At 42.1% G+C, this 27,461-nt stretch overlaps 1 protein-coding gene across 2 annotated transcripts; it reads right to left on the bottom strand.

The window, feature by feature from the left end:
• Nucleotides 1-89: 89 nt before the first annotated feature.
• Nucleotides 90-27,251, bottom strand: LOC311107472 (SPARC-like). 2 transcript variants are annotated; one of them, XM_084149967.1, is made up of 10 exons: nt 27,149-27,251; nt 7,601-7,668; nt 7,370-7,408; nt 4,708-4,804; nt 3,511-3,632; nt 3,192-3,312; nt 2,188-2,321; nt 1,723-1,871; nt 1,191-1,339; nt 90-889 (listed from the first exon to the last, which is right to left on the bottom strand). In XM_084149967.1, the coding sequence occupies exons 2-10, from the start codon at nt 7,658-7,660 to the stop codon at nt 861-863; spliced, it is 900 nt and encodes a 299-aa protein (XP_084006093.1). In that variant the 5' UTR covers nt 7,661-7,668; nt 27,149-27,251; the 3' UTR covers nt 90-860. The 2 variants fall into 2 exon arrangements, with proteins under 2 accessions (XP_084006093.1, XP_084006094.1); XM_084149968.1 differs by having other exon boundaries at nt 7,370-7,402; nt 27,149-27,233.
• Between the last annotated feature and the right edge of the window lie 210 nt (nt 27,252-27,461).

The raw sequence follows: 27,461 nt of genomic DNA, 5'->3' as shown, positions 1-27,461 counted from the left end.
GCGTTAGATGTTTTCCATTTGTTCCAGTTGAAATGTATCAACATTGTGAGGATTCTGAAGAAATGCAGATATGAACGCATGCAACAGTGTTGGACATTTCAATAACTTTTATTTGAGGAAAGACTTCTATTGTGCTCACATGGTGTCACAAACGCTCAACCTGCGAGATGCTTTCCTCGTAGAGTTTAAACAATATTTCCTTTTTATTGTCTCAATAATTTTTCAGTACACTTATGCCCTTGTTGTGTGACAGAATCTATGTAAGGAAACAAACCTGTGGATAGTCAGGCCTTAATTTAAAACAGTAGTCAAAAGTCAATGAACTAGCAAACAAAACAACAGAGATGACAAAATGAGTGAGTCCACCACCAAAGACTGCAAAACAACTAAATATGTTTAAAAAGCAAAAGGAGCATTTATTTAGAAACTTTATTTTTGATTTTACAAATTTGTCTCCTTCAAATAATTTTCAAATTGATGTTATAAATCCAAGCACTGATAAAGTGAGAAAAAAAAATTGAAATGTGATAAACAACCATTATCACAACCCATTCAACATACAGAGTCCAGTCATACATTTACATCTCCCTCCCGTCACAAGTCTCTTTCTGTTACTTCTTCTAATCTATATGGTTAAAAATGATTATTTATTTGCACAAACAAGACACATTTGAAGTTGCATCATGACCACGTTTCGTGATTGTTAGTTCAGACTGTGCACGTCTCTTTTTCATCAATTGCAGTGGTATAGGTAGGTCGTTAATTAGTTGCAGTTAGCACCGTTACTGTGTTTCTTTAATTTAGGGATCAGCTTAGCACCTCGTCCCAAAAGACTAGTTGTCATAGGTCAGCTGATGAGTTTAGATGACAAGGTCCTTGTCGACATCCTCTGAAAACAGAACAACAAGCCCCCGCATTAACAAGCAGTAATGAAATGGCCTGCTCTGAACCATTTTAGTAAAATAGACCGTAGAATAGAAGGAAGACATGGCTTGCGTCTGAAATGGAACCCTATGCCCTATATAGCCTATAGGGCTCTAGTAAAAGTAGTGCACTATGTAGGGAATAGGGTGCCATTTCAGACACAAACAATAAAGGCATTGTAACAGAGTGCCTTGGTCCTCCTAGTTTCTTTTGAGGCAGTAAAATAATGAGTGTAAACTGTGAATGAGGTTTTTAAAACTACTCACGCTCCTTGATGCTAAAGCAGTTGGCCCACTCCTCCAGGGCGATGTACTTGTCATTGTCGGCGTCGCACTGCTCGAAGAAGCGAGTGGTGCAGTGCTCCATGGGGATGAGAGGAGCGCGCAGGGGGGCCAGCTCTGTGTGGGACAGGAACCTACAACGCCACAGAACGAACACCTGTTATGAAGCATCTATGTAGGCCTTATAAAGGATTTATAAAGGCTTTGTAAGCTGTAGTTTTAGACCCCAGAAAACATCATAGAGAAACATGTTACCCATATGATCCTTTGGCATTTAAAAGTCAGTATTGTGAAGTATGAACAGCCCCAATGTAGCACTGTCAGTCGCTTTTTTGCTCATAAAACAATATATTCAGGCATGCTGCTAATATCCTTTCTGAGACATTTTAGAAATGTTTCAGTGTTGATGTCCTGGCTGGCACAGAGTTGAGTCAAAGGCCCAAGCAAGCCTGTATTTGTGTGATGTTGAAACAATCCAGCTGAAGCAGAAGACAAACTCTTCTTCTCCTCTACCTACCCATCGACGGGGTGCTGGTCTAGCTGACCGAACTGCCAGTGGACGGGGAAGATGTACATGTTGTAGTTCTTGTCAAAGTCGTGTGCCAGCAGGTCCAGGGAGTGCTCTCCAGCCTGCAGTCTCTTCTCATTCTCATAGATCTTCCTCACCTGCAAGGCAAGCAACATTTCTGCAAACATTAGTTTGTCTAATACTCATTTGAATAGAACAAACGGATAAATAATTCCCAGTGGGATTCGATGCACAAAAGGAGTCGACATCATAGTGAGAGCAGAACATCAAATCCTATAATCATATTTGGTTTATTCATTATTTTGACCCATCTGCAGAGTTTCGGTAAATGAACGCAAGCAAAATGAATCGGTTCTGTGCTATGTTTTAATAATGATTTTGACCCATCCTCAGTAGGCAAACAGTAAATGGGTTCTGTGCTGTGTTTTTATAGAAATGGCAAAGTGGACTTACTCTGAGCTTCTGCTTCTCAGTCAGGAGGTTGTTCTCCTCATCGCGCTCGTACAGGGTGACTAGAACGTTCTTCAGCCAGTCCCTCATACGCAGGGGGAACTCATTCAGCTCAGCATCCATGCAGGGCTCGATGACTGGAGAGACACACAGGAAGAAACATTAGGTATGGTCAGAGAGAAAAGGAAACGGGGAAGACCCAGGAACAGCTGGAGAAGGTTTGTTCAATGACCTATGGTCCCCAAGGAGCCAAAGGGTTTCATTTTAATTAAGTCAAGTAAGTCATGGTCAGAAAGTTGTTTTGCAAGTAGGACATTCAAGTCAAAATCTCCAATCCTGATCTCAAACTGTCTTTTGTCATAGAACATAAAACCCACAACTCACACAACATTTGACATTTCTGTCCATTGAAATGTATGGTTGATGCACACATCCGTTAAGGCAATTATTTTTTACCTTTTGTTTTATTCCTTGGTTGAATACTGTACCTGACATTTAGAGGCCACTAGTTTAAAAAAGTGTTATTTTAAGTTTTTGGATCCACGACATGCAACAACATGATCTCCATCTGTGCCCTTCAGTCCTAAGGTACTCATCACCAGCAGAGAGAGATGCATGGGCTTGGTTCTGTTATTTAATGAGAGACATTTAGCTGCAGATTCAGCAGTAAATTGAGAAGGGCAGAAATGCAGAGAGCATGTTACAGCCTGCCCTCCACTCTATGTGCTGGGGTCCTTAAGGCGAGGTCCCTCTAGTTCAGCCCATTCATCATTCTCTGTGGAGAAGCTTTCAGCTCCAAGACAGCATAACCAATCACACTGGGAACGGACTCTCAGAGGAAAATATGTCTTAAGGGGTATTCTCAAAAAGGTGAAAATTATTGCACTGAATTAAATGGTTTGATTAAAACGTTCTCAATGGCCCCTGGGAGGGTTAATACATTGAATTGAAATTAATTAAATAAACATTCACTCCATGAATGTTTGTAACTATAAAGCATAGCTCACATTTGCATGGCCCGATGTAGTCTAGGTGCAGCTTGTGGCCCTTCTTGGTCCCCTCCAGACTGCACTTCTGGGCAAAGAAGTGGCAGGAAGAGTCGTAGGTTGTGTTGTCGGTGGCGCAAACCTGGGATACACAGATTACATTCATGAATCAGATATAGTCAGAATTTATATCAAGAATGAGCCAATGATGCATATCAGTAGTATCATTATTGTACAGGTCAAGGTTCTATTAGGAACAGCGTTATATATGAGACATATCTAGACCTACTGGATGTCGGTCTGAACAGAGTAGAATATGATTTCTATGATGATAACTCACATGCTCAAACTCTCCAAGGGCAGCGGGGCAGGAAGTGGGGTCCTGGCAGACACACATGGGGGTGTTCTCCTCATCCACCTCACACACCTTTCCCTTCTTGCAGTGGTGGTTCAAGCAGGGATCTACGAAGGAAAGTGTTCAAACATTCTGGAACATTACAAATGGAACATATCGGAAGTGTTCTTTTGCCCTTGAATTTCCTGCTCAGATATTCAACAGATAGATATTCCTGGCGGTAGTTGTGCAGAGGAGGAGTGTGGCGGCACCCCTGCCAATTAGGAGAAGGGTTTATTTTCCGTTTCCAAGAAGCTTGGGTGGAACCATTGGGTGGAACACATGATGATAGGTCTCTCTTTTGAGACAGAAGCACTCTGTCATTACCAAGGTGTTCCCCACCTCTCTCTCTCTCTCTACCATCTAGCCAACATCTCACAACACAGCTGCTGCAAAGGAGCACCAACACACAGCTTCATTTGACTGATGTTGTCACACCTCTACTAAAGCTAATGGTACCTAAGCAGCCAAAAATATATAATAATATATATATATATATAATATATATATATATACTAGCCCAGGGATCATCAAGTAGATTCAGCCGCGGGACGATCTTTTCTTGAGTGGATGGTCAGGGGGGCTGGTACATCATTACAAATCATTTGTAGACTGCAAATTGACCACAAGAAGCCCAAACGGATATAATATTTGACTAAAACATAATAATTTCAAACCTTGCTTACATTTGTATACGATCACATATATCTCTCTATTATGCGTGGGAATATCTTGGAACAGATTTCCCAAATTAAAATCACTTGGAGCTGATTTGCTGGTGTTTTTACAGTCTCTTATTTCCAACAACGAACGTTTATTTTCCTTAATTTTGCTTTTATTTCTTTCACTTAGATAACTTGGGGGCCAAATATAATCACCCGTGTACCAAATGTGGCCTGCGGGCCGCCAGTTGGGGAACCCTGTACTAGCTATTGTGTGTTTAACTTTACAATAATAGCAATAATTTACTGTAGCCATGCAGACTGTTAGCTTGATGAATGTTCCCAATTATCATTGAAATATGTGCTAAACTAGGACTTTATAAGCTGTCCATCACAGAAGGCATTGGTGATTAGGTATTGTTTTCTCACAGCGTCTGTCGAGCGACAGTAGTGATTAGTGATTACAGTGGCTATTACTCACTCTCAGCGGTGACCTCCTCCTCCTCCTCCACATCGATGGCCTCGTCAAAGTCTCCGATCTCTACCTGCACTGGGTTGGCCCCCACCTCTGGCTGTGCCTGAGACAAACCAATCACAACATGGAACCATCAATAGAGACACAGTTTGACTCATCACATTTAAAGTGAATATATACCATATCAAAGATGACAGTGTTGTACATAAGCTATGGGCAATGTGCATGAGTTGGTAGCACAACTTTAGTACCAGAAAATGAAGCTGTAGCTAAATGGCATATTATATTATTATAAATCTCTTTAGTTATCAAGGTGCAGAAGAAAGTGTAGCCAACATCTGTACTTCAGACAGGTCTAGAGAGAGGTCTAGCAGAGATCTGTATTTCAGACAGGTCTAGAGAGAGGTCTAGCAGAGATCTGTATTTCAGACAGGTCTAGAGAGAGGTCTAACAGAGATCTGTATTTCAGACAGGTCTAGAGAGAGGTCTAGCAGAGATCTGTACTTCAGACAGGTCTAGAGAGAGGTCTAACAGAGATCTGTATTTCAGACAGGTCTAGAGAGAGGTCTAGCAGACGTCTGTACTTCAGACAGGTCTAGAGAGAGGTCTAACAGAGATCTGTATTTCAGACAGGTCTAGAGAGAAGTCTAGCAGAGATCTGTATTTCAGACAGGTCTAGAGAGAGGTCTAGCAGACGTCTGTACTTCAGACAGGTCTAGAGAGAGGTCTAGCAGACGTCTGTACTTCAGACAGGTCTAGAGAGAGGTCTAGCAGACGTCTGTACTTCAGACAGGTCTAGAGAGAGGTCTAACAGAGATCTGTATTTCAGACAGGTCTAGAGAGAAGTCTAGCAGAGATCTGTATTTCAGACAGGTCTAGAGAGAGGTCTAGCAGACGTCTGTACTTCAGACAGGTCTAGAGAGAGGTCTAGCAGACGTCTGTACTTCAGACAGGTCTAGAGAGAGGTCTAACAGATGTCTGTACTTCAGACAGGTCTAGAGAGAGGTCTAGCAGAGATCTGTATTTCAGACAGGTCTAGAGAGAGGTCTAGCTGATGTCTGTACTTCAGACAGGTCTAGAGAGAGGTCTAACAGACGTCTGTACTTCAGACAGGTCTAGAGAGAGGTCTAACAGAGATCTATATTTCAGACAGGTCTAGAGAGAGGTCTAGCTGATGTCTGTACTTCAGACAGGTCTAGAGAGAGGTCTATCAGACGTCTGTACTTCAGACAGGTCTAGAGAGAGGTCTAGCAGAGATCTGTATTTCAGACAGGTCTAGAGAGAGGTCTAGCTGATGTCTGTACTTCAGACAGGTCTAGAGAGAGGTCTAACAGACGTCTGTACTTCAGACTGGTCTAGAGAGAGGTCTAACAGATGTCTGTACTTCAGACAGGTCTAGAGAGAGGTCTAGCAGACGTCTGTACTTCAGACAGGTCTAGAGAGAGGTCTAGCAGAGATCTGTATTTCAGACAGGTCTAGAGAGAGGTCTAGCAGACGTCTGTACTTCAGACAGGTCTAGAGAGAGGTCTAGCAGAGATCTGTATTTCAGACAGGTCTAGAGAGAGGTCTAGCTGATGTCTGTACTTCAGACAGGTCTAGAGAGAGGTCTAACAGACGTCTGTACTTCAGACAGGTCTAGAGAGAGGTCTAGCAGAGATCTGTATTTCAGACAGGTCTAGAGAGAGGTCTAGCTGATGTCTGTACTTCAGATAGGTCTAGAGAGAGGTCTAACAGATGTCTGTACTTCAGACAGGTCTAGAGAGAGGTCTAGCAGACGTCTGTACTTCAGACAGGTCTAGAGAGAGGTCTAACAGAGATCTGTATTTCAGACAGGTCTAGAGAGAGGTCTAGCAGACGTCTGTACTTCAGACAGGTCTAGAGAGAGGTCTAGCAGAGATCTGTATTTCAGACAGGTCTAGAGAGAGGTCTAGCAGAGATCTGTATTTCAGACAGGTCTAGAGAGAGGTCTAGCAGAGATCTGTATTTCAGACAGGTCTAGAGAGAGGTCTAGCAGACGTCTGTACTTCAGACAGGTCTAGAGAGAGGTCTAGCAGACGTCTGTACTTCAGACAGGTCTAGAGAGAGGTCTAGCAGAGATCTATATTTCAGACAGGTCCAGAGAGAGGTCTAGCAGAGATCTATATTTCAGACAGGTCCAGAGAGATGTCTAAAAACAGCAAGCAGCCTGCAGCTGGATGGGATGGATGGCGCCTGAGCCACATGTGGTGAAGCCATTAAAACGTCATGGATTCCTTTCCTCTGTATTTATAACCTGTGGGATTCTGCTCTCTCTCTCTCTCTCTCTCTCGCTCTCGCTCTCGCTCTCGCTCTCGCTCTCTCTCTCTCTAGCTTAATTGCAGGAAATGGTCAACATTCAAGGGAAAACTCCTCTGCCACAAAATGGTGGAGATAAATTATTTTAGTCAAAGTTGTTTTTGTTTGTTAACTTGCTTTTTATTCCTAACTCGCTCCCACCTCCCCACTGGGCACAGACATCAATTCAACATCTATTCCACGTTGGTTCAACGTCATTTCATTGAAATGACGTGGAAATAATGATGTTGATTCAACCAGTGTGTGCCCAGTGGGTATGTTCAAGTTGTGTGATGTTGTTTTTCCCCTAAGCACACCTGTCCATAGAATTCTGTAAACAAGTCAATGAACTTACCTCCTCAACAACATCATCAACGATGGGCTCCTCCTCAGTCTGAAATGTTTATGATGATGGTGTTATTATGATTGCGTACCATGTTTTTTCAGTGACAATACAAATGAACGCACGCACGTACCCAGCAGGCACACACGCACACACATGCACACACACACACACACACACACACACACACACACACACACACACACACTCACACACATATACACACGTCAAAGGGACACTTACAATGGAAGCGGTGAAAGCCTGGCCAGCTAGGCACAGTAGGAAGACGATCCACACCTTCATCGTTCAGTCTAGAGAGGCACAAAGATGAACATTTAATACACATTAACACACATTCAATTCAACTGACGTTTGGTTTATAGAGAGGTGCAGTTAAGGTCATATTCCTTTCCAGTTTACCGCCTGTCTAGATTGCACCACTATGTACTTTACTATACACTGTGTATAAAGTTTATGGGCCAGACACAGTCCAGACATTTACTCAGGCGTGGTCAAACAAATCTTGCAGGGACAATACAAGACGCTACTCCAAGAATCACAAAGGCTCATGGGTAACATTTGGTTTCAGACAAACCGTTCACTGTCCTGTCTGATTATAGGGAGATAGCTATGTTCACATTATTTGTGGTTAGCTCAAATGACTCCCTTCAATTCAATCACCGGAGCTGAATTCAATCTCCTGTTCGACTTTGTATTTCCACCAAGTTAATAGATAGTAAGAGAAGTCATTTTGAATGTAGTCTAGTGCTAGTAGTCTACAGTATTACATTTGAAGTCCACTTGTATAGACTTTTAGTGTAGACTTTGATCACAATGCATCTTCTTTATGGACAGCCATCCCACTGGGCACACCATGTCATTTGTGGACATTTTTGGTAATATTTGGTTGAGACGTTTCAACCTTTACTCACCCACTCAAACAGATTGATGTTGATCAATGAGATTACAACCTATTTTCAAACACTCAAAAAGACAACCAGAAGTTTGTTGAATTCCCAATGTGTTATCACTATGCTTTCAACCATTCCAATGGAAAAACAATTTCAAATGTTTGGTTTAGTTGTCATCTAAATGTGTTGTCACTGCACTTTCAATGTCCGGTATTTAGCAGTTATACAACAACTTAATGTGTTATCACTGTGCTTCATCTAATAGAACAATCAAATGACCTGGATTCCAGTTGAGATTACATTAATAGTACATTAAAAGCACATGATCAATCCTGTTCGAGATTCTGCACAGCTTATTATAACAATTGTGAAGATCTCCACAGACCTGAAACATTTGCATGCTATCCTGAGCAATGCACCGCTTTCTATGATTACAAAATAAGACATTTATAGTTGCAGTAACCTCACGACCATGGATGTGTTCCTCATTTTAAGGTTGAATAAATACATTTGTTTGTAAGATAGCCTTAACTAAAGTAATATTGAATTGTGATTGGTTGGCAACCCAACCAAATATCAACTAGGTATATAATGCTTGGATAGTTTCATCTGAGCTACTGGTTTAATCCTTCTCTTTAACTTTTATTTATGGTTTAGTTGGAGACTTGAATCCAACGTATCGTTTGTTAATCAGTCCCGAGATCCCCCCAAAAAAATTGCCTTTTCATTTATCTGACTTTCATTTGTCTGCATACTTAGCCTCACAAAGAAGTGTTTTACCGTGTTCTTTTCCATGGATACAAGTAGAACACAAAATCATTTGACATAAACAGTTGCTTTCATTGGTTTTAATGACAAATCTGATAAAAATGAAACTACATGAACGCTGTAAGTAAAGACATTTGCTCAGTGGGAAATTAATGTCGAACTAGTCAGTGACAACTGTGTGGAGTTTGGAGTTTGTGACAGTAACTATGTGAGCTTATTACAGTATTATAGACACTATGACCTGGGATTTCCTATGATCTTCTATGTAGAAGAACCCCTTACCTTCTAACGACTCTCGTGTAGCTTGTGAGTGACATTTGTGAGTAAAACATGTTACATCTGCGTATTCGTGAGATTCTCAGCTTTTCATAGATAGCTTTTAATAGTTTGTAGCTCAAACCATTCAAACTTTACAGACGTTTTCTTTTAAAGACCCGTCCCCAAGCCCCTTCGGGATCTACCCTTGTCTCACACACACTGCTCTAGCTCAGCCCCCATTAATCACACAGACTAAATGTTTTGGTTGAGATGGAGACATGAATCCAACATATCAATGATTCATTTGTAGACAAACTGGAATTAAAGCCAGACTAAGTCAGTGGCACAGATGGAACTATCTAAGCAGAAGATACTGTACATTTCCTTTAAATGTTGATATTTGGTTGCATTGACAAACAAATAAAATTCAATAACCAGTCTTTATATGCTTCCCTTCCTGTCTAGTCCCATTACACCTGTTCTATATGCTTCCCTTCCTGTCTAGTCCCATTACGCCTGTTCTATATGCTTCCCTTCCTGTCTAGTCCCATTACGCCTGTTCTATATGCTTCCCTTCCTGTCTAGTCCCATTACGCCTGTTCTATATGCTTCCCTTCCTGTCTAGTCCCATTACACCTGTTCTATATGCTTCCCTTCCTGCCTCATCCCATTATGCCTGTTCTATATGCTTCCCTTCCTGTCTAGTCCCATTACACCTGTTCTATATGCTTCCCTTCCTGTCTAGTCCCATTACACCTGTTCTATATGCTTCCCTTCCTGTCTAGTCCCATTACGCCTGTTCTATATGCTTCCCTTCCTGTCTAGTCCCATTACGCCTGTTCTATATGCTTCCCTTCCTGTCAAGTCCCATTACGCCTGTTCTATATGCTTCCCTTCCTGTCTAGTCCCATTACGCCTGTTCTATATGCTTCCCTTCCTGTCAAGTCCCATTACGCCTGTTCTATATGCTTCCCTTCCTGTCTAGTCCCATTACGCCTGTTCTATATGCTTCCCTTCCTGTCTAGTCCCATTACGCCTGTTCTATATGCTTCCCTTCCTGCCTCATCCCATTATGCCTGTTCTATATGCTTCCCTTCCTGTCTAGTCCCATTACACCTGTTCTATATGCTTCCCTTCCTGTCTAGTCCCATTACACCTGTTCTATATGCTTCCCTTCCTGTCTAGTCCCATTACACATGTTCTATTTGCTTCCCCTCCTGTCTAGTCCCATTACGCCTGTTCTATATGCTTCCCTTCCTGTCTAGTCCCATTACGCCTGTTCTATATGCTTCCCTTCCTGTCTAGTCCCATTACGCCTGTTCTATATGCTTCCCTTCCTGTCTAGTCCCATTATGCCTGTTCTATATGCTTCCCTTCCTGTCTAGTCCCATTACGCCTGTTCTATATGCTTCCCTTCCTGTCAAGTCCCATTACGCCTGTTCTATATGCTTCCCTTCCTGTCTAGTCCCATTACGCCTGTTCTATATGCTTCCCTTCCTGTCAAGTCCCATTACGCCTGTTCTATATGCTTCCCTTCCTGTCTAGTCCCATTACGCCTGTTCTATATGCTTCCCTTCCTGTCTAGTTCCATTACACCTGTTCTATATGCTTCCCTTCCTGCCTCATCCCATTATGCCTGTTCTATATGCTTCCCTTCCTGTCTAGTCCCATTACACCTGTTCTATATGCTTCCCTTCCTGTCTAGTCCCATTACACCTGTTCTATGTGCTTCCCTTCCTGTCTAGTCCCATTACACCTGTTCTATATGCTTCCCCTCCTGTCTAGTCCCATTACGCCTGTTCTATATGCTTCCCTTCCTGACTAGTCCCATTACGCCTGTTCTATATGCTTCCCTTCCTGTCTAGTCCCATTACGCCTGTTCTATATGCTTCCCTTCCTGTCTAGTCCCATTACGCCTGTTCTATATGCTTCCCTTCCTGTCTAGTCCCATTACACCTGTTCTATATGCTTCCCTTCCTGTCTAGTCTCATTACACCTGTTCTATATGCTTCCCTTCCTGTCTAGTCCCATTACGCCTGTTCTATATGCTTCCCTTCCTGTCTAGTCCCATTACACCTGTTCTATATGCTTCCCTTCCTGTCTAGTCCCATTACACCTGTTCTATATGCTTCCCTTCCTGTCTAGTCCCATTACACCTGTTCTATATGCTTCCCCTCCTGTCTAGTCCCATTACACCTGTTCTATATGCTTCCCTTCCTGACTAGTCCCATTACGCCTGTTCTATATGCTTCCCTTCCTGTCTAGTCCCATTACGCCTGTTCTATATGCTTCCCTTCCTGTCTAGTCCCATTACGCCTGTTCTATATGCTTCCCTTCCTGTCTAGTCCCATTACACCTGTTCTATATGCTTCCCTTCCTGTCTAGTCCCATTACACCTGTTCTATATGCTTCCCTTCCTGTCTAGTCCCATTACGCCTGTTCTATATGCTTCCCTTCCTGTCTAGTCCCATTACGCCTGTTCTATATGCTTCCCTTCCTGTCTAGTCCCATTACACCTGTTCTATATGCTTCCCTTCCTGTCTAGTCCCATTACACCTGTTCTATATGCTTCCCTTCCTGTCTAGTCCCATTACGCCTGTTCTATATGCTTCCCTTCCTGTCTAGTCCCATTACACCTGTTCTATATGCTTCCCTTCCTTACTAGTCCCATTACACCTGTTCTATATGTTTCCCTTCCTGTCTAGTCCCATTACACCTCTTCTATATGCTTCCCTTCCTGTCTAGTCCCAGTACACCTGGTCTATATGCTTCCCTTCCTGTCTAGTCCCATTACACCTGTTCTATATGCTTCCCTTCCTGTCTAGTCCCATTACACCTGTTCTATATGCTTCCCTTCCTGTCTAGTCCCATTACACCTGTTCAATATGCTTCCCTTCCTGTCTAGTCCCATTACACCTGTTCTATATGCTTCCCTTCCTGTCTAGTCCCATTACACCTGTTCTATATGCTTCCCTTCCTGTCTAGTGTAGGATTATTTTATGTATCATTATGACGTGTAGGGAGATGCCAAAGGTAAAATGTAATAAACATGTTTGATGTTGTATAATTAAGAAATATGTTTAAATAAGAAATGTAGACATTAAGTGTATGCTATGTTTTAAATGAATGCATGTGTTCTTTCACAGAGGCTTTCAACAGTGTGCATTGCATTAGTTCTGTTTTAAGAAGGGGGCCTGCGTTACGCAGCCAATAGAATGATAGAATGAAAAGGCTTCATATAGAAAAAGCATTCATGACCTTTTGGAGTGGACATTATGTGACAGCTGGATGTTGAAAAAGAAGGGCGGTGCAGAACTAAAATAAGTTAGGAATGTGCGCATGTTTGTTTATTTGTGTGTATAAAAGAGATCTCTAAGCCAGAGAGAGACAGTTTATCCATGGAGAAAAAACTCAGGCTTTTTGTTATGCAATAAAGAGTCTAAATTCTTGAATTCACAGGCTTCCGTGTCTATAGAGATATTTTGTTTGAGTTGATTATTTCTTAGTCAAATGTTTCTACGACATATTTGGCACCCCAGATGGGACCTGATAGGGATCAGAGACGGTGTGCATCTGCGGTTGTGAAACGGCTTGGACGGACCATACAAACAAAAGCGGCCGCTTTTAAAAGGTAAGCCAAGTTCTTACTAATATAGTATAAACGTTTGTGTGGTCCGATCCGGGGCTCGGCAACATCTAAAGAAATACCAAGTAGGTCTCTCCAAATTTAAGAACCAGAAAGTTAGACACTAGGAGCTTTTGAATTTAAGAATACATGTCGCTGTTGTTTGTCAGAACCGTCTGTTCAATTGATTTGATTCATTTGATTCAGTTGATTCAGCTGATTCATCTTGCTGATTGCTCTGTCCGGGTCATTTCGACACGGGCGGCTGTCCAGCTGGTTGAGTGATCAGGAATAACATGTTAAGTCCTTCGAATACCGCTATGAACGTGTAGCAAAAGTATATCGTTTATAGGCTGCTTAGGAAGGCATAAATCCTGCGGATAAACGCTTTGGAAAGCTAAAATTCCAGAGGACTGAACGGGCAGGTCATCATCCTGTGTGTGGTGATGCCAAACTTAGGTCTTGAGAAAGCTTGAGACCTAGGGGGCTAATAAATATAAATCCTGTGAATAGACGCTTTGGGAAGCTAAAATTCCAGAGGACTGAACGGGCAGGTCATCATCCTGTGTGTGGTGATGCCAAACTTAGGTCTTGAGAAAGCTTGAGACCTAGGGGGCTAATAAATATAAATCCTGTGAATAGACGCTTTGGAAAGCTAAAATTCCAGAGGATTGAACGGGCAGGTCATCATCCTGTGTGTGGTGATGCCAAACTTAGGTCTTGAGAAAGCTTGAGACCTAGGGGGCTAATAAATATAAATCCTGTGAATAGACGCTTTGGAAAGCTAAAATTCCAGAGGACTGAACGGGCAGGTCATCATCCTGTGTGTGGTGATGCCAAACTTAGGTCTTGAGAAAGCTTGAGACCTAGGGGGCTAATAAATATAAATCCTGTGAATAAACGCTTTGGAAAACTAAAATTCCAGAGGACTGAACGGGCAGGTCATCATCCTGTGTGTGGTGATGCCAAAATTAGGTCTTGAGAAAGCTTAAGACCTAGGCGGCTAATAAATATAAATCCTGTGGATAAACGCTTTGGAAAGCTAAAATTCCAGAGGACTGAACGGGCAGGTCATCATCCTGTGTGTGGTGATGCCAAAATTAGGTAGGGTGGGACAGGTAAAAAAGTTGGGTCATCTTGAGTAGGTGAACGGGTTAAATAATCACAGGGGCTCAAACTTTTTGATAAAGTGTAAACCAAGACTAGGTCTGCTCATCTGCTCATGAGTGGTTTACCTTGGTGGCTGTGAGTCATTCAACTGTCTGATTCATTTGGGCACAAGTGGCTACTCATCTGTGTGAGTGAGAATAATATGAAATCCTGCAAGTAAATAGCCTTTCTGTAAGGAAAGGAAATCTATTTGAGGTTGTTTGAAGCTTCTGTCTGATGGACAAAGGGTGTGCCCAATCTCACATTAGGAAAGAGAAGAATAAATGGTGCGTGGATATTCATTGACCAACTGAGTGTAGAAAATTCACGTTACCAGGAGGGGTAGAATAAATCCTGTTGGAGGAACAGGTCACATTTATTGGTGTGGTCATACGACGTCTATGCATTGTAATTTGATAAATCTGTTAGGGTATGTGTCTGACATTATATTTAGAAACTTTAGAGGTAATGCAGTATTATGATAAATTGACTACGTAAAATAATAACTAGAATAGGGTTAACACTTCAAATTTGGGCCTTTTGATAGAATAAAATATTCCTGTAGGTTATACAAAGTAATTAAGGGCGTTTAAGAACAACATAAATATGGAATAAGAGTGGTATAATGATGTAAATTGGTCACACTCTGAAGTTTGAATGATGAGATATAGAGGTGTGTTTGATAATTATATATACATTGAAATAATAAGCTTTTCTTGTATATGATATCTTGGAGTTTCGTACAACAATGCCTGTCATAGAATTTTGTAAGATCGGGGAATAGTGACCAGCCTATATGATTCTAGGAGGATTCTATGACTAAGGGAAAGGATTTGAGTAATTTGTTGTTTGTTCTGCTGAGACTAGATGGTGATTAACAGATTGTGGCAATAAAGAATAATTAGAAACATGAAGGGTTTGGTAGATATGAATAAATTGGAGTATAATGAATTTTATGTGGGTATGGTAAATATGAGGGATTGGATAAAATTATAGGTGTTGACTTGCTCAAACACGTAGACAGACGTGGAAATGGGAGAGAGTACATAGGACATGTGGTAGAATTAAGCAATATAATAAACTATCTATTATTTCAGAAGCATATATATAATTCATTTGGTTAGGTTGTTAGATCTGTTTCCAAATCAATGAATGTGGGGTTTGACTTGTTGACTGCTAAGTTGAGTACGTTGAGCGTGTGAGATCTGTGTCCTTCAAAGCTATTTTCTGATAAAGTGTGGTATGTGTTAGATACTAAAATTACTGACCATTATCATTGGAATAACAGAGGATTAACTTGTCATTTCGATAAAGCATAGATTCTGCATCGCTGAACAGAGTCTAGGGTTTCTAAGTATAGTTTAGCTATAGTTGTGGGGTGTTTAGATTGAAGGAACAGTCAGGATAAGATTGGAAGATCTAGTAGCCTGCGTCTTTTCAGACTGAAGGACTCACTTATTCAACGGGAAAGGAGGAGTGTCTATAGTCTAAATCAGAAAGGACAGTTACATTTGAATAGCGGACTGGCAATTTGGATAAGAGATTTGGCCATAATTTGAATTGTTTAGGTAGACTGGAATGAAAGTAAGGTAGTTTAATATATGAATATACATATATTATTAGTTATTGTTGGGATGTGAATAGACTTTACTAATGCCATGAATTAGTTTCCGGTTAAAAGAGAGTCATACTTGTTTGACTGTATCGAGCTGAAATAGTTATTTAAAGAAAGTTTGAATAGCTGGATGGAAAAAATTTATTTGACAAAATTCTAATTGTTATTACTTTATTCTATGGTTTGCGTGACATCAGTAATGTATGCGAATATTTGGTGAATTTTAGAATGATAATGTATTTTTATTACGTGAACTAGGGGATGCAAGGAGCGTTGGCTTTTTTGCTGAGGGAATAGCATCAATTTATAGTGGGTTCTGGATTTGTTGAATAAACAAACTTATATTTTAAACTAAAGTAATGCAATAGGCTACAATTATAACATTATCAGAAAAAGGCACTATATGCTCATCTGTGGTCCGCTGTAGCTCAGTTGGTAGAGCACGGTGCTTGCAACGCCAGGGTTGGGTGTTCGATTCCCAAGGGGGGCTAGTATAAGTATAGAAAGGTATGAGCTCATGAATGGAGTGTTGTTTGGAAAAAGAGCATCTGCTAAAATGATAATGGGTATGGAGAGGAGAGTACGTGGTAGTCATTGAATAAGGTTTTGTTAGATTAAACAAATGACAATGGTGGAAGGTGTAGTTAACTTAATAAAATGGGTTGTTATCTAGTGTCTTCTAAGTGGGAGTTTTCTTTTAAGGATTGATGGGAGTCTCCTATATTATTAGGTTAGGGGTAAAGTAGGGCGACGTATCAAACAATTTTAAATGGATGCTGGGGTTAATGATTGTTGATGAGATAGGACTGGGGATATGTATGATGTTTTGTGTGTAATTACTATCTTTGGATTGTTGATTATATGTTAACGACATGTATACTTTCTCTTCCAGGAACATGGGGATTTCTTTAGTGGGAGGTTTAAAAAGTCTGTAGGCTAGGGTGGAACTAGATAGTAAAATTAAGTAGTTTTATTTTTAGGTTGTCATAGGGAGCTACAAAAATAAATAAGGCCTGGCCATTTTTGTTTGTTTATTGTTTTACTGTATGGTGTTCAAATAACCACAAACAAACTACTTAGTATGAAAAGTTAGTTGTATAGGATTTTTATTTCTATTTGGTTTTTTTGACAGGATGGAAGTGAAATATCTTAAAGGGGCATACACATGTAATTTGGGTTATTTACTGAGGGATAAGTAAATATGTATGATTTATTTTGAAAAGAGCTGTACTAAGGAATTACAACATCTATGAAAGGTTTTGATGGTTGTTAGAAGTAGTAGACTATAGGATGAAACAATTCATTGAATGATTTCAATGACCTCTGAAATCTGTCCTGGCTTCATAGTGTGACCTGATCACCCGCACTATGAATTCTAGAGGCATGCTGAATTAAGGGGTTAGATAAAATAAGGATAATTGTGAAGAAGTTTACAAATTGGAAAAATCCTATATATAAATTAGTCTAAACAGGACAAGGATGAAGTGAGAGAGTTAGTCCTGAAGGAGAAGTATTCCTTGAATAGTGTTATAGAATACAGTTAAGTAAAGATATGCTCAAGGGTTGTCATTTTAAGGTTAGTTATTATGTTAGGTTTGATAGGCAACATTGTTTTGTTTTGTTTTTTGTACACATGAATCACGATGTGATGTATGTGTCCAAGGGGGGAAGTATGCAAGGAGTATTAAGGATGTGAGCAGTAGTAATAATGTGTTATGGGTTAGGTTAAATCATTTTTGTTTTTGTAATAGGAGGCATGGTGTAGAGGTGGTCTGTCTATGAAATAAGTGGATGACAACAAGCTGGAAGCAGGTGTGCTTCATAATCTCAAGGCTTCTCTTGACGGATGAGAGGACAGGAGTAGCATACTGTGTCTCACCTAACATAACAATGTTCTTAAGATTTTATTTTCATGAGTGAAGATAACTCTGCCCAACTGAGTAGGATAATCTGAGTATTTTCTGTGCCCTGGAGACTATGTGATGGCAAAAGACTACAGAAGAAAGAGCTGGAAAGACCCTATGTGGAGGGGCCTGCACCAGGGTTGTAGGCTACCTTAATGATGGTAAAAGTGGTGGAGACAGATACTAAGATCCATGTTCCCCACTATAGGAGTGTTCCAACCTCAGCCATTGGGTAGCATTGTTGTCTTTTGTGTGTGTCTGTGCTTGTGTCTTTGCAGCAGTAACTCTGAGCTTCCCTATGGGAAGGCTGAAAGAAGGACACTTTTCACAGACCGATGTTTATAGATTGAGAGGGACTTTGGCTGATCCGGAGACCCTAGTGACGGGGGAAGGTTAACAACAGAAGTGACCTACATATCGTTGTCCAGGTTATACCAACGATGGTACTGATAGAGGGGAGTATTGGGTATCATCTTAACCATTGTACCAGAGTGAGGGAACTGATGATTGAGAGATCCCAGACCTCCAAGACGCACCAGATATCCTTATCATTGATTAATATGTACTAGACTAGTTACCTGAGAATAAGGGGAATGGAGTACTGATAATAAAATAAAGAGCAGAAGAACAAGACATAGAAGGGATATAGGCAGGAGTAGAATGTAGATTCTTGCACAGGCAGGAACCATAACTAAAAATACAGGAAGGGATCACTATTAAAATACAAGGGTTAAATAGTATTGGTGTGTGAGAAACCAGCACAAAGAGTATGGGGAAGTCACATGGGGTAGTGTGACTTTAGGGTAATGAAAGAAAGAGACAGGTGAATCATAGACATAAGGAAAACAGTCCAATACTTAGATAAACAATTTGATGTAGTATTTGGTGTTAGATTTCCAGGGGAAAGTGTTATTAGAAGAGAGAAGTGTAAGCAATTGGTATGAGCAAAAATATAGGAATGTTACAATAAAACAATTGGGTTATATAATTTGGAAGAATTCAAGGGAGAATGTGAAACATAATGATTTGTCATGTAGACAATGTTAATAGGGATGTTTTGGATTGGAAATTAACTCAACTGAACTGTTATGATCTGTCCTTTCCTGAGGTTACAACGGATGGTGTCGTAATGCATTGCAGAGATCAATTGGCTCAGAACGGTGTAAACCTCAATAAAAACCAAAAATCCTCTACTCGGCTGAAGAGGAACAACAAAGGCGTTGAAGATGTTCCTGTCTGACCCACCTCTGACCTGAATTCAACATCAAATCAAAGCAATCAAATGCTTTCTCTTTTGTGCTTTTTCTTTCAAGAATGTGAGGAAAGATGTCTATGCAAATGCAACATTCTTCCTAATTTGGGTATACTGGTTTGCACATGGACAAAACAGGATGATGGTGGAGGTGTGGTGGTTCAGGTGTGACATTGGAATATGAACTATGAAGAACTATGAAGGACATAATGAAGACGCCAGGAGATTGAGTGCCGGTAGAGGAAGGGAGTGTTTGTTGATTAAGGAGGTATTATACACTACTAAATTTATAGTAATTGGGACAATGCATTAGGGTACTGATCTGATGTAATTCTTGGTATGAGGAAGTTAATGCTAGAATTATTATAATATAAATGTACATTCGGCCAGTATCGATATGTGCCAAGGTGGAGTTTGTGTTATGTTTGGAGATGAATGTTGTACTTTTATCCCCAATAATACTGCCCCGGATGGTTCTTTCACGGAAGCAATGACTAAACTCAAGGGACTACGAAAAGAGGTTAAGGATAATGCTGGGTATGATGTTCATGTTTGGGACTGGATGGAATTAACTTTGAGAAAATGGGGTGCAATGTTTACAAAGATGGGAATAATGATAGGAATATCACTTGTAGTAATGGGAGTAGTGTTTTGTTGTATACTACCTCTGATCAAATCACTTTTGATTCAAACCACAGTAAAACAAATGACTGTACAGACAAATGTTACTATTTCAGCCAAAGAAATACACCCAGTTCAGGGAGTTCCAGGACAGTATGTTAATAAATTTGGGAAATCTTGTAATGTTAAAGGAGGACCAATGGACTGTCCATTTGGGAATCCTGAATGTCTGTATGGAGTTGTCCCTGGGGGTGGATGGGTCTGTCATGGTTACAAAGCCCAACAGGAAAATGTGGAGGTTAATTTAGAGGAGAACCTTCCTGACTTGTATCCAATACCTGACTGGGCTATGGGTCCTCATCAGGATGGGTCAAGTAATGAGGAAGATATATTGGGTTGAATATGTGTGTGTGAAGTGAAACCAAATGTGGCAAGGCTAAGAATAAGTAACTGCATATGCTTACATATATTTGGTAATTAATCTTTGTATTATTTGGGACAATATTGGAATGTCCCATAGGGGGGATATGTAGGATTATTTTATGTATCATTATGACGTGTAGGGAGATGCCAAAGGTAAAATGTAATAAACATGTTTGATGTTGTATAATTAAGAAATATGTTTAAATAAGAAATGTAGACATTAAGTGTATGCTATGTTTTAAATGAATGCATGTGTTCTTTCACAGAGGCTTTCAACAGTGTGCATTGCATTAGTTCTGTTTTAAGAAGGGGGCCTGCGTTACGCAGCCAATAGAATGATAGAATGAAAAGGCTTCATATAGAAAAAGCATTCATGACCTTTTGGAGTGGACATTATGTGACAGCTGGATGTTGAAAAAGAAGGGCGGTGCAGAACTAAAATAAGTTAGGAATGTGCGCATGTTTGTTTATTTGTGTGTATAAAAGAGATCTCTAAGCCAGAGAGAGACAGTTTATCCATGGAGAAAAAACTCAGGCTTTTTGTTATGCAATAAAGAGTCTAAATTCTTGAATTCACAGGCTTCCGTGTCTATAGAGATATTTTGTTTGAGTTGATTATTTCTTAGTCAAATGTTTCTACGACACTAGTCCCATTACGCCTATTCTATATGCTTCCCTTCCTGTCTAGTCCCATTACGCCTGTTCTATATGCTTCCCTTCCTGTCTAGTCCCATTACACCTGTTCTATATGCTTCCCTTCCTGTCTAGTCCCATTACACCTCTTCTATATGCTTCCCTTCCTGTCTAGTCCCATTACACCTGGTCTATACACACACACACACACACACACACAAGCTATCTACTGGGAGGCCAGCCAGTCAAAGTGAGGCATAAAGGATAAAGGAATATAAGGGACTATATCTCTGTCCTGTAGAACCCCTGTCTTCCCTCTCTCTGAGTGAGCCCTCTGAAGAGTTTGATCTGTGCTTCAAAATAAGGGCCCTTTGTCTCACAGATGCACTTCACTTCTCTCTCTCTCTCTCTCTTTCTTTCTCTCTTTCTCTCTTTCTTTCTCTCTCTCTCTCTATCTCTCTCTCTCTCTCACTCTCTCTTTCTCTCTCTCCCTCTCTCACCCTCTCACTCCTCTCTCTCTGTCTCTCTCTCTCTGTGTCTCTCTCTCTCTCTCTCTCTCTCCCCTCTCTCTGTGTGTCTCTCTCTCGCTCTCTCTCATTCTCTCTCTCTCTCTCTCAATTCAATTTCAATTTCACTCTCTCTCTCTCTCTCTCTCTCAATCTCTCTCTCTCATTCTCTCTCTCTCTCTCTCTCTCTCTCTCTCTCTCTCGCTCTCTCTCTCGCTCTCTCTCTCGCTCTCTCGCTCTCTCTCTCTCTCTCTCTCATTCCCTACCCACAACTGAGATACACTGAACCAAAATATCAACGCAACATGCAACAATTTCAAAGAGTTTGCTGAGTTACAGTTCATATAAGGAAATCAGTCAATTGAAATAAATTCATTAGGCCCTAATCTGTAGATTTCACATGACTGGGAACACAGATATCAGGGATGAAAGTAGATGTAATTTATTCCGGGTACGGGACCTTCGCCCTAGGCGAGACAAAACATTGCACAACGTTGACATCAGCAAACCGCTCGCCCACAGAGACGCCTTCTGCCCGGTACAGTTGAAACCGCAATTCATCCATGAAGAGCACACTTCTCCATCATGCTAGTGGCCATTGAAGGTTAGCATTTGTCCACTGAAGTCAGTTACTACGCCGAACTGCAGTCAGGTCAAGACCCTGGTGAGGACGATGAGCACGCAGATGAACCCTCCCTGAGACGGTTTCTGACAGTTTGTGTAGAAATCCTTAGGTTGTGCAAACCCACAGTTTCATCAGCAGTCCGGGTGGCTGGTCTCAGATGATCCCGCAGGTGAAGAAGCCGGATGTGGAGGTCCTGGGCTGACGTGGTTACATGTGGTCTGCGGTTGTGAGGCAAGTTGGACATCCTGCCAAATTCTCTAAAACGACGTTGGAGACGGCTTATGGTAGAAAAATGAACATTAAATTCTCTGGCAACAGCTCTGGTCGACATTCCTGCAGTCAGCATGCCAATTGCATGCTCCCTCAAAACTTGAGACGTCTGTGGTATTGTGACAAAACTGCACATTTTAAAGTGGCCTTTTATTGTTTAATAATTGTGGAACTTGGAATTCTGAACAGGCGAGAGTAGAATGTGTCAGAGGGTCACTTATATCACAACAGGTCACTGCTGATGAGGACCAGATGCAGTTTGGGTCATGTTCCGCAAACGCTGAGTGACAATGTAAGCAGCCAATCACAATGGCCTAAGATGTCACAACAACCAACCATGCCAAGCCTGTTTAGTCTGTTCAATCCCCATTCACATTTATGTTTGGACAGGGAGGAGAAGTACCCAGTAGGAGAAGGGATCAAGGCCCTGGTCTAGAGATGAGCCGAGTCAAGCTATGTGTCCCTCTGCTGGGTCTGGAACTCTGGATGTGGGAAAAAACAGTGACTCTGGCAGAAGTTGCAGATGATGACGTCTCCAAATACTGTGCACAAGGAAAGTTCTCTCTGCTTTGAAAAATAAAAAAAATGTGTTTTTTCACTGAGAACTTGGACAACCACCTCTAACAAACATATAGCTAGGTAGTGTCTGAGAGGAAGCTAGTGATGTGAGAACCCACAGTGAAAACAAAGATACTGGTATCATCTCCAAGAAATGTCCATATTTAGCTTGGAGGGCTACTGTGTTCCCAAACTTCCTATCTAATGATATTTTAACATATTCATACTTAGTCTTGTTTTCTTAAATGATGTGGAAGTCAATCAGTTCAGTGGGAGGATGACTGACGTAACAGCAAAACAAATTATTTTATTTGGAAAGCGGTGCTCATAATCAAACAGGGTAGAGGTAGAGGAAACCGCGGCATAAAGAGGCCCTTTTTCAGCAGGTATTTAATTTGGAGGTTTGTTGGGTTGGTGCATAAACTAAAAACTATGAGGGAAACAGCCCAGGCAGATCTGAACGGTTTTCAAAGAGGCTTTAAAGGCTGCAGGATTAGGGAATTCTTTCTGCTTCTCCAGGGTGATATAACCGGTGGTTAAATGTCTAGAAAAAGAAGCCTGGCGGCTATAGCGGGACTAGGGGCTAGCCTCTGTGTCCTGTTAGTCAGAGGAGGACCTCAGCATGGTAAATAGACAAACACTGGAAAAGTCCCTCTCAAAGACTCAATGCACTTTTGAACTCATGCACTTATTTAGAAATAAAATGTAAAAAATCTGATAAATTCATTACATTAAATTAATCTAGTCATACAGTGATAGTCTTGAGAAATATACTAACAAAATAGTTTCTGAATGAGTGGTGTTTCTCTGGACAACTAGGCCCAATGAGATACATGATGAATGCACCAATTTGTAAGTCGCTCTGGATAAGAGCGTCTGCTAAATGACGTAAATGTAAATGTAATGCCATACAGGTAACAGGTGGTATGGAACCTGTCACAGGACACACCTGTCCATTCCATTCCAGAACCCTTACTACAATCCTCAGAACATGTAAAATGTTGAGAACCTATTCCAGAACCTTTACTGCAATCCTCAGAACATATACAATGTTGAGAACCTATTCCAGAACCTTTACTGCAATCCTCAGAACATGTAAAATGTTGAGAACCTATTCCAGAACCTTTACTGCAATCCTCAGAACATGTAAAATGTTGAGAACCTACTCCAGAACCTTCGGAAATAGATATGTTCACAATATATATCCCTATCTTGATGTTGTTGTTCTTTGAATAGCAAGCTACTTGAATAGCAAGCATCTTTTACCACGCTTGAAATGACACCTTTGACAACAAATCAAAGTGCTCCATCTGAGGAAAAAATCTCAGGAGGGGCAAACAAAAGATGCTCTGAAAAGGTTTTCTATTGACACCCATTGGTCATTCCTGACGCATGGAACCTCTAAGCTACACAAAGGAGAGGGGGAGAAAAGTAAAGGGTTGTTGTATGGTGTCCATGTAACCCCAGTGAAGACTTAGTCACCTGACCCTTTTAAATCATCCCCATCGCCTCTCTCATTCTTTCTGTCTTTCTCAGGGGGTTAACCTTAAAGCAGTGGGTTGAAACATGTGACTAAGATACATATCTGAAGGGAATTCCTGAGTCCTTTAACTTTCTCTGTCATTCTTTCTGGACTTAATCCTCTCAGTTCGTCTACTGGCCCCAAACTTCAAACACACGCCTGTCTCACATAAAACACTGCTATCAGTTTCCTAATCCTTGAGTTACATCATTTAACAATTTACCACAAGCTGTAACTAATACAAAATCTGTGCCAATCAGGTGTTTGAGTTCGTATTGAGTATGGAGTTTGCTGTAAATGTGTTTCTTTAATATGTGCATCAAACACATTTCACTCTAAAGTCTGGCCTGGTGTGGTATACAGTATGTTAGCCATTTACTATGTAACACAAAAGCTATTTTGTCATCTACAGTGGGCTAGCCAGTCTGTATCTCCCTCTCTCTCACACCCACCCCCCTGGGTTTCCATCCCCCTGGGTTCCCACCCCCCTGGGTTTCCATCCCCCTGGGTTCCCACCCCCCTGGGTTTCCATCCCCCTGGGTTTCCATCCCCCTGGGTTCCCATCCCCCTGGGTGTCCACCCCCCTGGGTTTCCACCCCCCTGGGTTTCCATCCCCCTGGGTTCCCACCCCCCTGGGTTCCCACCCCCCTGGGTTCCCATCCCCCTGGGTTTCCATCCCCCTGGGTTTCCATCCCCCTCCACCCCCCTGGGTTTCCACCCCCCTGGGTTCCCATCCCCCTGGGTTTCCACCCCCCTGGGTTTCCATCCCCCTCCACCCCCCTGGGTTCCCCCCCCCTCTGGGTTTCCACCCCCCTGGGTTCCCATCCCCCTGGGTTTCCACCCCCCTGGGTTCCCCCCCCCTCTGGGTTTCCACCCCCCTGGGTTTCCATCCCCCTGGGTGTCCACCACCCTGGGTGTCCACCCCCCTGGGTTTCCACCCCCCTGGGTTTCCATCCCCCTGGGTTTCCATCCCCCTGGGTTTCCACCCCCCTGGGTTTCCACCCCCCTGGGTTCCCCCCCCCTCTGGGTTTCCAACCCCCTGGGTTTCCACCCCCCTGGGTTCCCCCCCCCCTGGGTTTCCATCCCCCTGGGTTTCCACCCCCCTGGGTTCCCCCCCCTCTGGGTTTCCACCCCCCTGGGTTTCCACCCCCCTGGGTTCCCACCCCCCTGGGTTCCCCCCCCCCCCCCTGGGTTTCCACCCCCCTGGGTTCTCCCCCCCTCTGGGTTTCCACCCCCCTGGGTTTCCACCCCCCTGGGTTTCCATCCCCCTGGGTTCCCCCCCCCCCTGGGTTTCCATCCCCCTGGGTTTCCACCCCCCTCCACCCCTCTGGGTTTCCATCCCCCTGGGTTCCCCCCCCCCTGGGTTTCCATCCCCCTGGGTTTCCACCCCCCTCCACCCCTCTGGGTTTCCATCCCCCTGGGTTCCCCCCCCCCCTGGGTTTCCATCCCCCTGGGTTTCCACCCCCCTCCACCCCTCTGGGTTTCCATCCCCCTGGGTTTCCACCCCCCTCCACCCCCCTGGGTTTCCATCCCCCTGGGTTTCCACCCCCCTCCACCCCCCTGGGTTTCCATCCCCCTGGGTTTCCACCCCCCTCCACCCCTCTGGGTTTCCATCCCCCTGGGTTTCCATCCCCCTGTGATTTTGTAAATTTGCTTAGTGATTGAAGAAGTAAAGGAGCGAGCTCCGGCGTTCCTAGTTAGCTAACACTCTATGCTTAATTCCATTGATTTTTTATGCTGACTTTGGCATGAGGACAATAACTTCCTTCCTGTCGAGGATTAGAGTTTTCTTAAGGTTGCCATGCAGCCAATCCAAAATGTCCACAGTCCTTTCTCTCTTTCTTGAACTGATTTAAACTTTAAACTCTGCACAACAGTAGTTACCCTTCAGCACATCAAACCAAACAACTATTTTTGTTTTGGGAAATGCAACCTCCTCTCATACTAAGTGAAAGACAGTTAAATAAAGTATTTAAATTCACCAAAAGGCAAGAGGAAATGTGAAGAAAAAAACATTCCATTGCGTAAACAGTTTGTAATTCAATAGTCTTTAACTCAAACCTGAATACGTCACTCAGTTCACTGCTAGACTGAAAAAATAGAAATAGATCCTAGAAGCCAGCTTTGATTTCTCAACGGGTGAAATGTGCTTTTCCTGAAAAGCTGACAACTTCAAAACATGAAGAAAAAATATTGACACATTGACTAAATCCTAATAGAGTTATATCCTTGTAAAAAAAAAAAAGGCAATTGAGAATAGATGGTTATCAGTTTTCTTTGTTTTAAAAGTATTTCTTTGTGTTAAAAGTTGCAGTTCTTCTCAGGCAGAACAGTGGACAGACTGTGTTATGTATGTCAGCCTTTCTGTGAGAGTTTGTCAATCAGACAGACATCTGCAAGATCTCACAAAGCCCCTAAACAGCTGGTGGGGATTGCCATGGTAACGTGCATTCCTTTTGATGGAAGTAATTGGGAGTGGAGGGAGGGATCTGTGTTGAGAATAGCTTGTCTCCCTCTCTCTCTCTCTCTCTCTCTTTCTGTCTTTGCATCTCTCTCTCTCGCTCTCTCTCTCTCTCTCTCTCTCTCTCTCTCTCTCTCTCTCTCTCTCGCTCTCTCAGGCTTTGTCGAGCCCCATCCCCCTCCACCACTCCCCCTCACTCTCACTCCTCCCAGTGACTATGTGGCACACAATACTTCTGGAACATTGTGCTGTTCCAAAAGAGAATGAATGAAAAAGTACATAAATTGTTTGACGATAACGTTTCTATATTCTGTTGAACTAAATATTCTATTGACAATAGTTTCAAAATAAATATTTACTAATTTCAAAGTTTGCACTAAAACCTTAACATATGCACCATTCAAATATAGTAGATCATCTTTTGTCGTGTCATTACTCTCTCACACGATATACTTCAACTTTCAAGGTGTGATCAAGCAAAAACTATGAATTTCAAGCATAACTTGAATATTACTACTATTTTTACAACCACAGGAAAGCCTCCAATCACTGTTGTGCAGGTAAACACTCTGAAAACCCTCACATAGTTCAAGTATCACAGCAACTCAAAACATTTCCAATGCCACGTTAGCTGAGAAATCCTTACTGGCTAAATCACAGCAAGTCCTTGTAGAGGATGCTCAGTCTTACCTTCAGAGCACCAACAAGCAGAAAAGACAAAAGAGAAGTCAGCTGTGCAGGGACCTGGGACAATCTAACTGCTACACAAGTTCACACAGAAGACATTTGCAGTGGGCAGGCCCAAGCAGCCCCCCTGATCCCCTCCCTTCCTCAGGGGGTGGGATGGTCTGACAGACGCTCCTAAATTTAACTCTATGCTGCCGAGGTTAGCTTTTTAGTAATTTTTTTGGGGACATTATTTAGAGACTGGGGGGGATATGCAGTTCAGAAGTGATTCACATTTTCTATTTTACAGAAGATAGCAGATATGTTACTATGTATA

Source organism: Coregonus lavaretus (genome assembly GCF_964263955.1).
Source record: "Coregonus lavaretus genome assembly, chromosome: 32".
NCBI lineage: Eukaryota > Metazoa > Chordata > Actinopteri > Salmoniformes > Salmonidae > Coregonus > Coregonus lavaretus.
The sequence above is the reverse complement of the archived record's forward strand: the minus strand, read 5'-3'. Positions and strand labels throughout refer to the sequence as shown.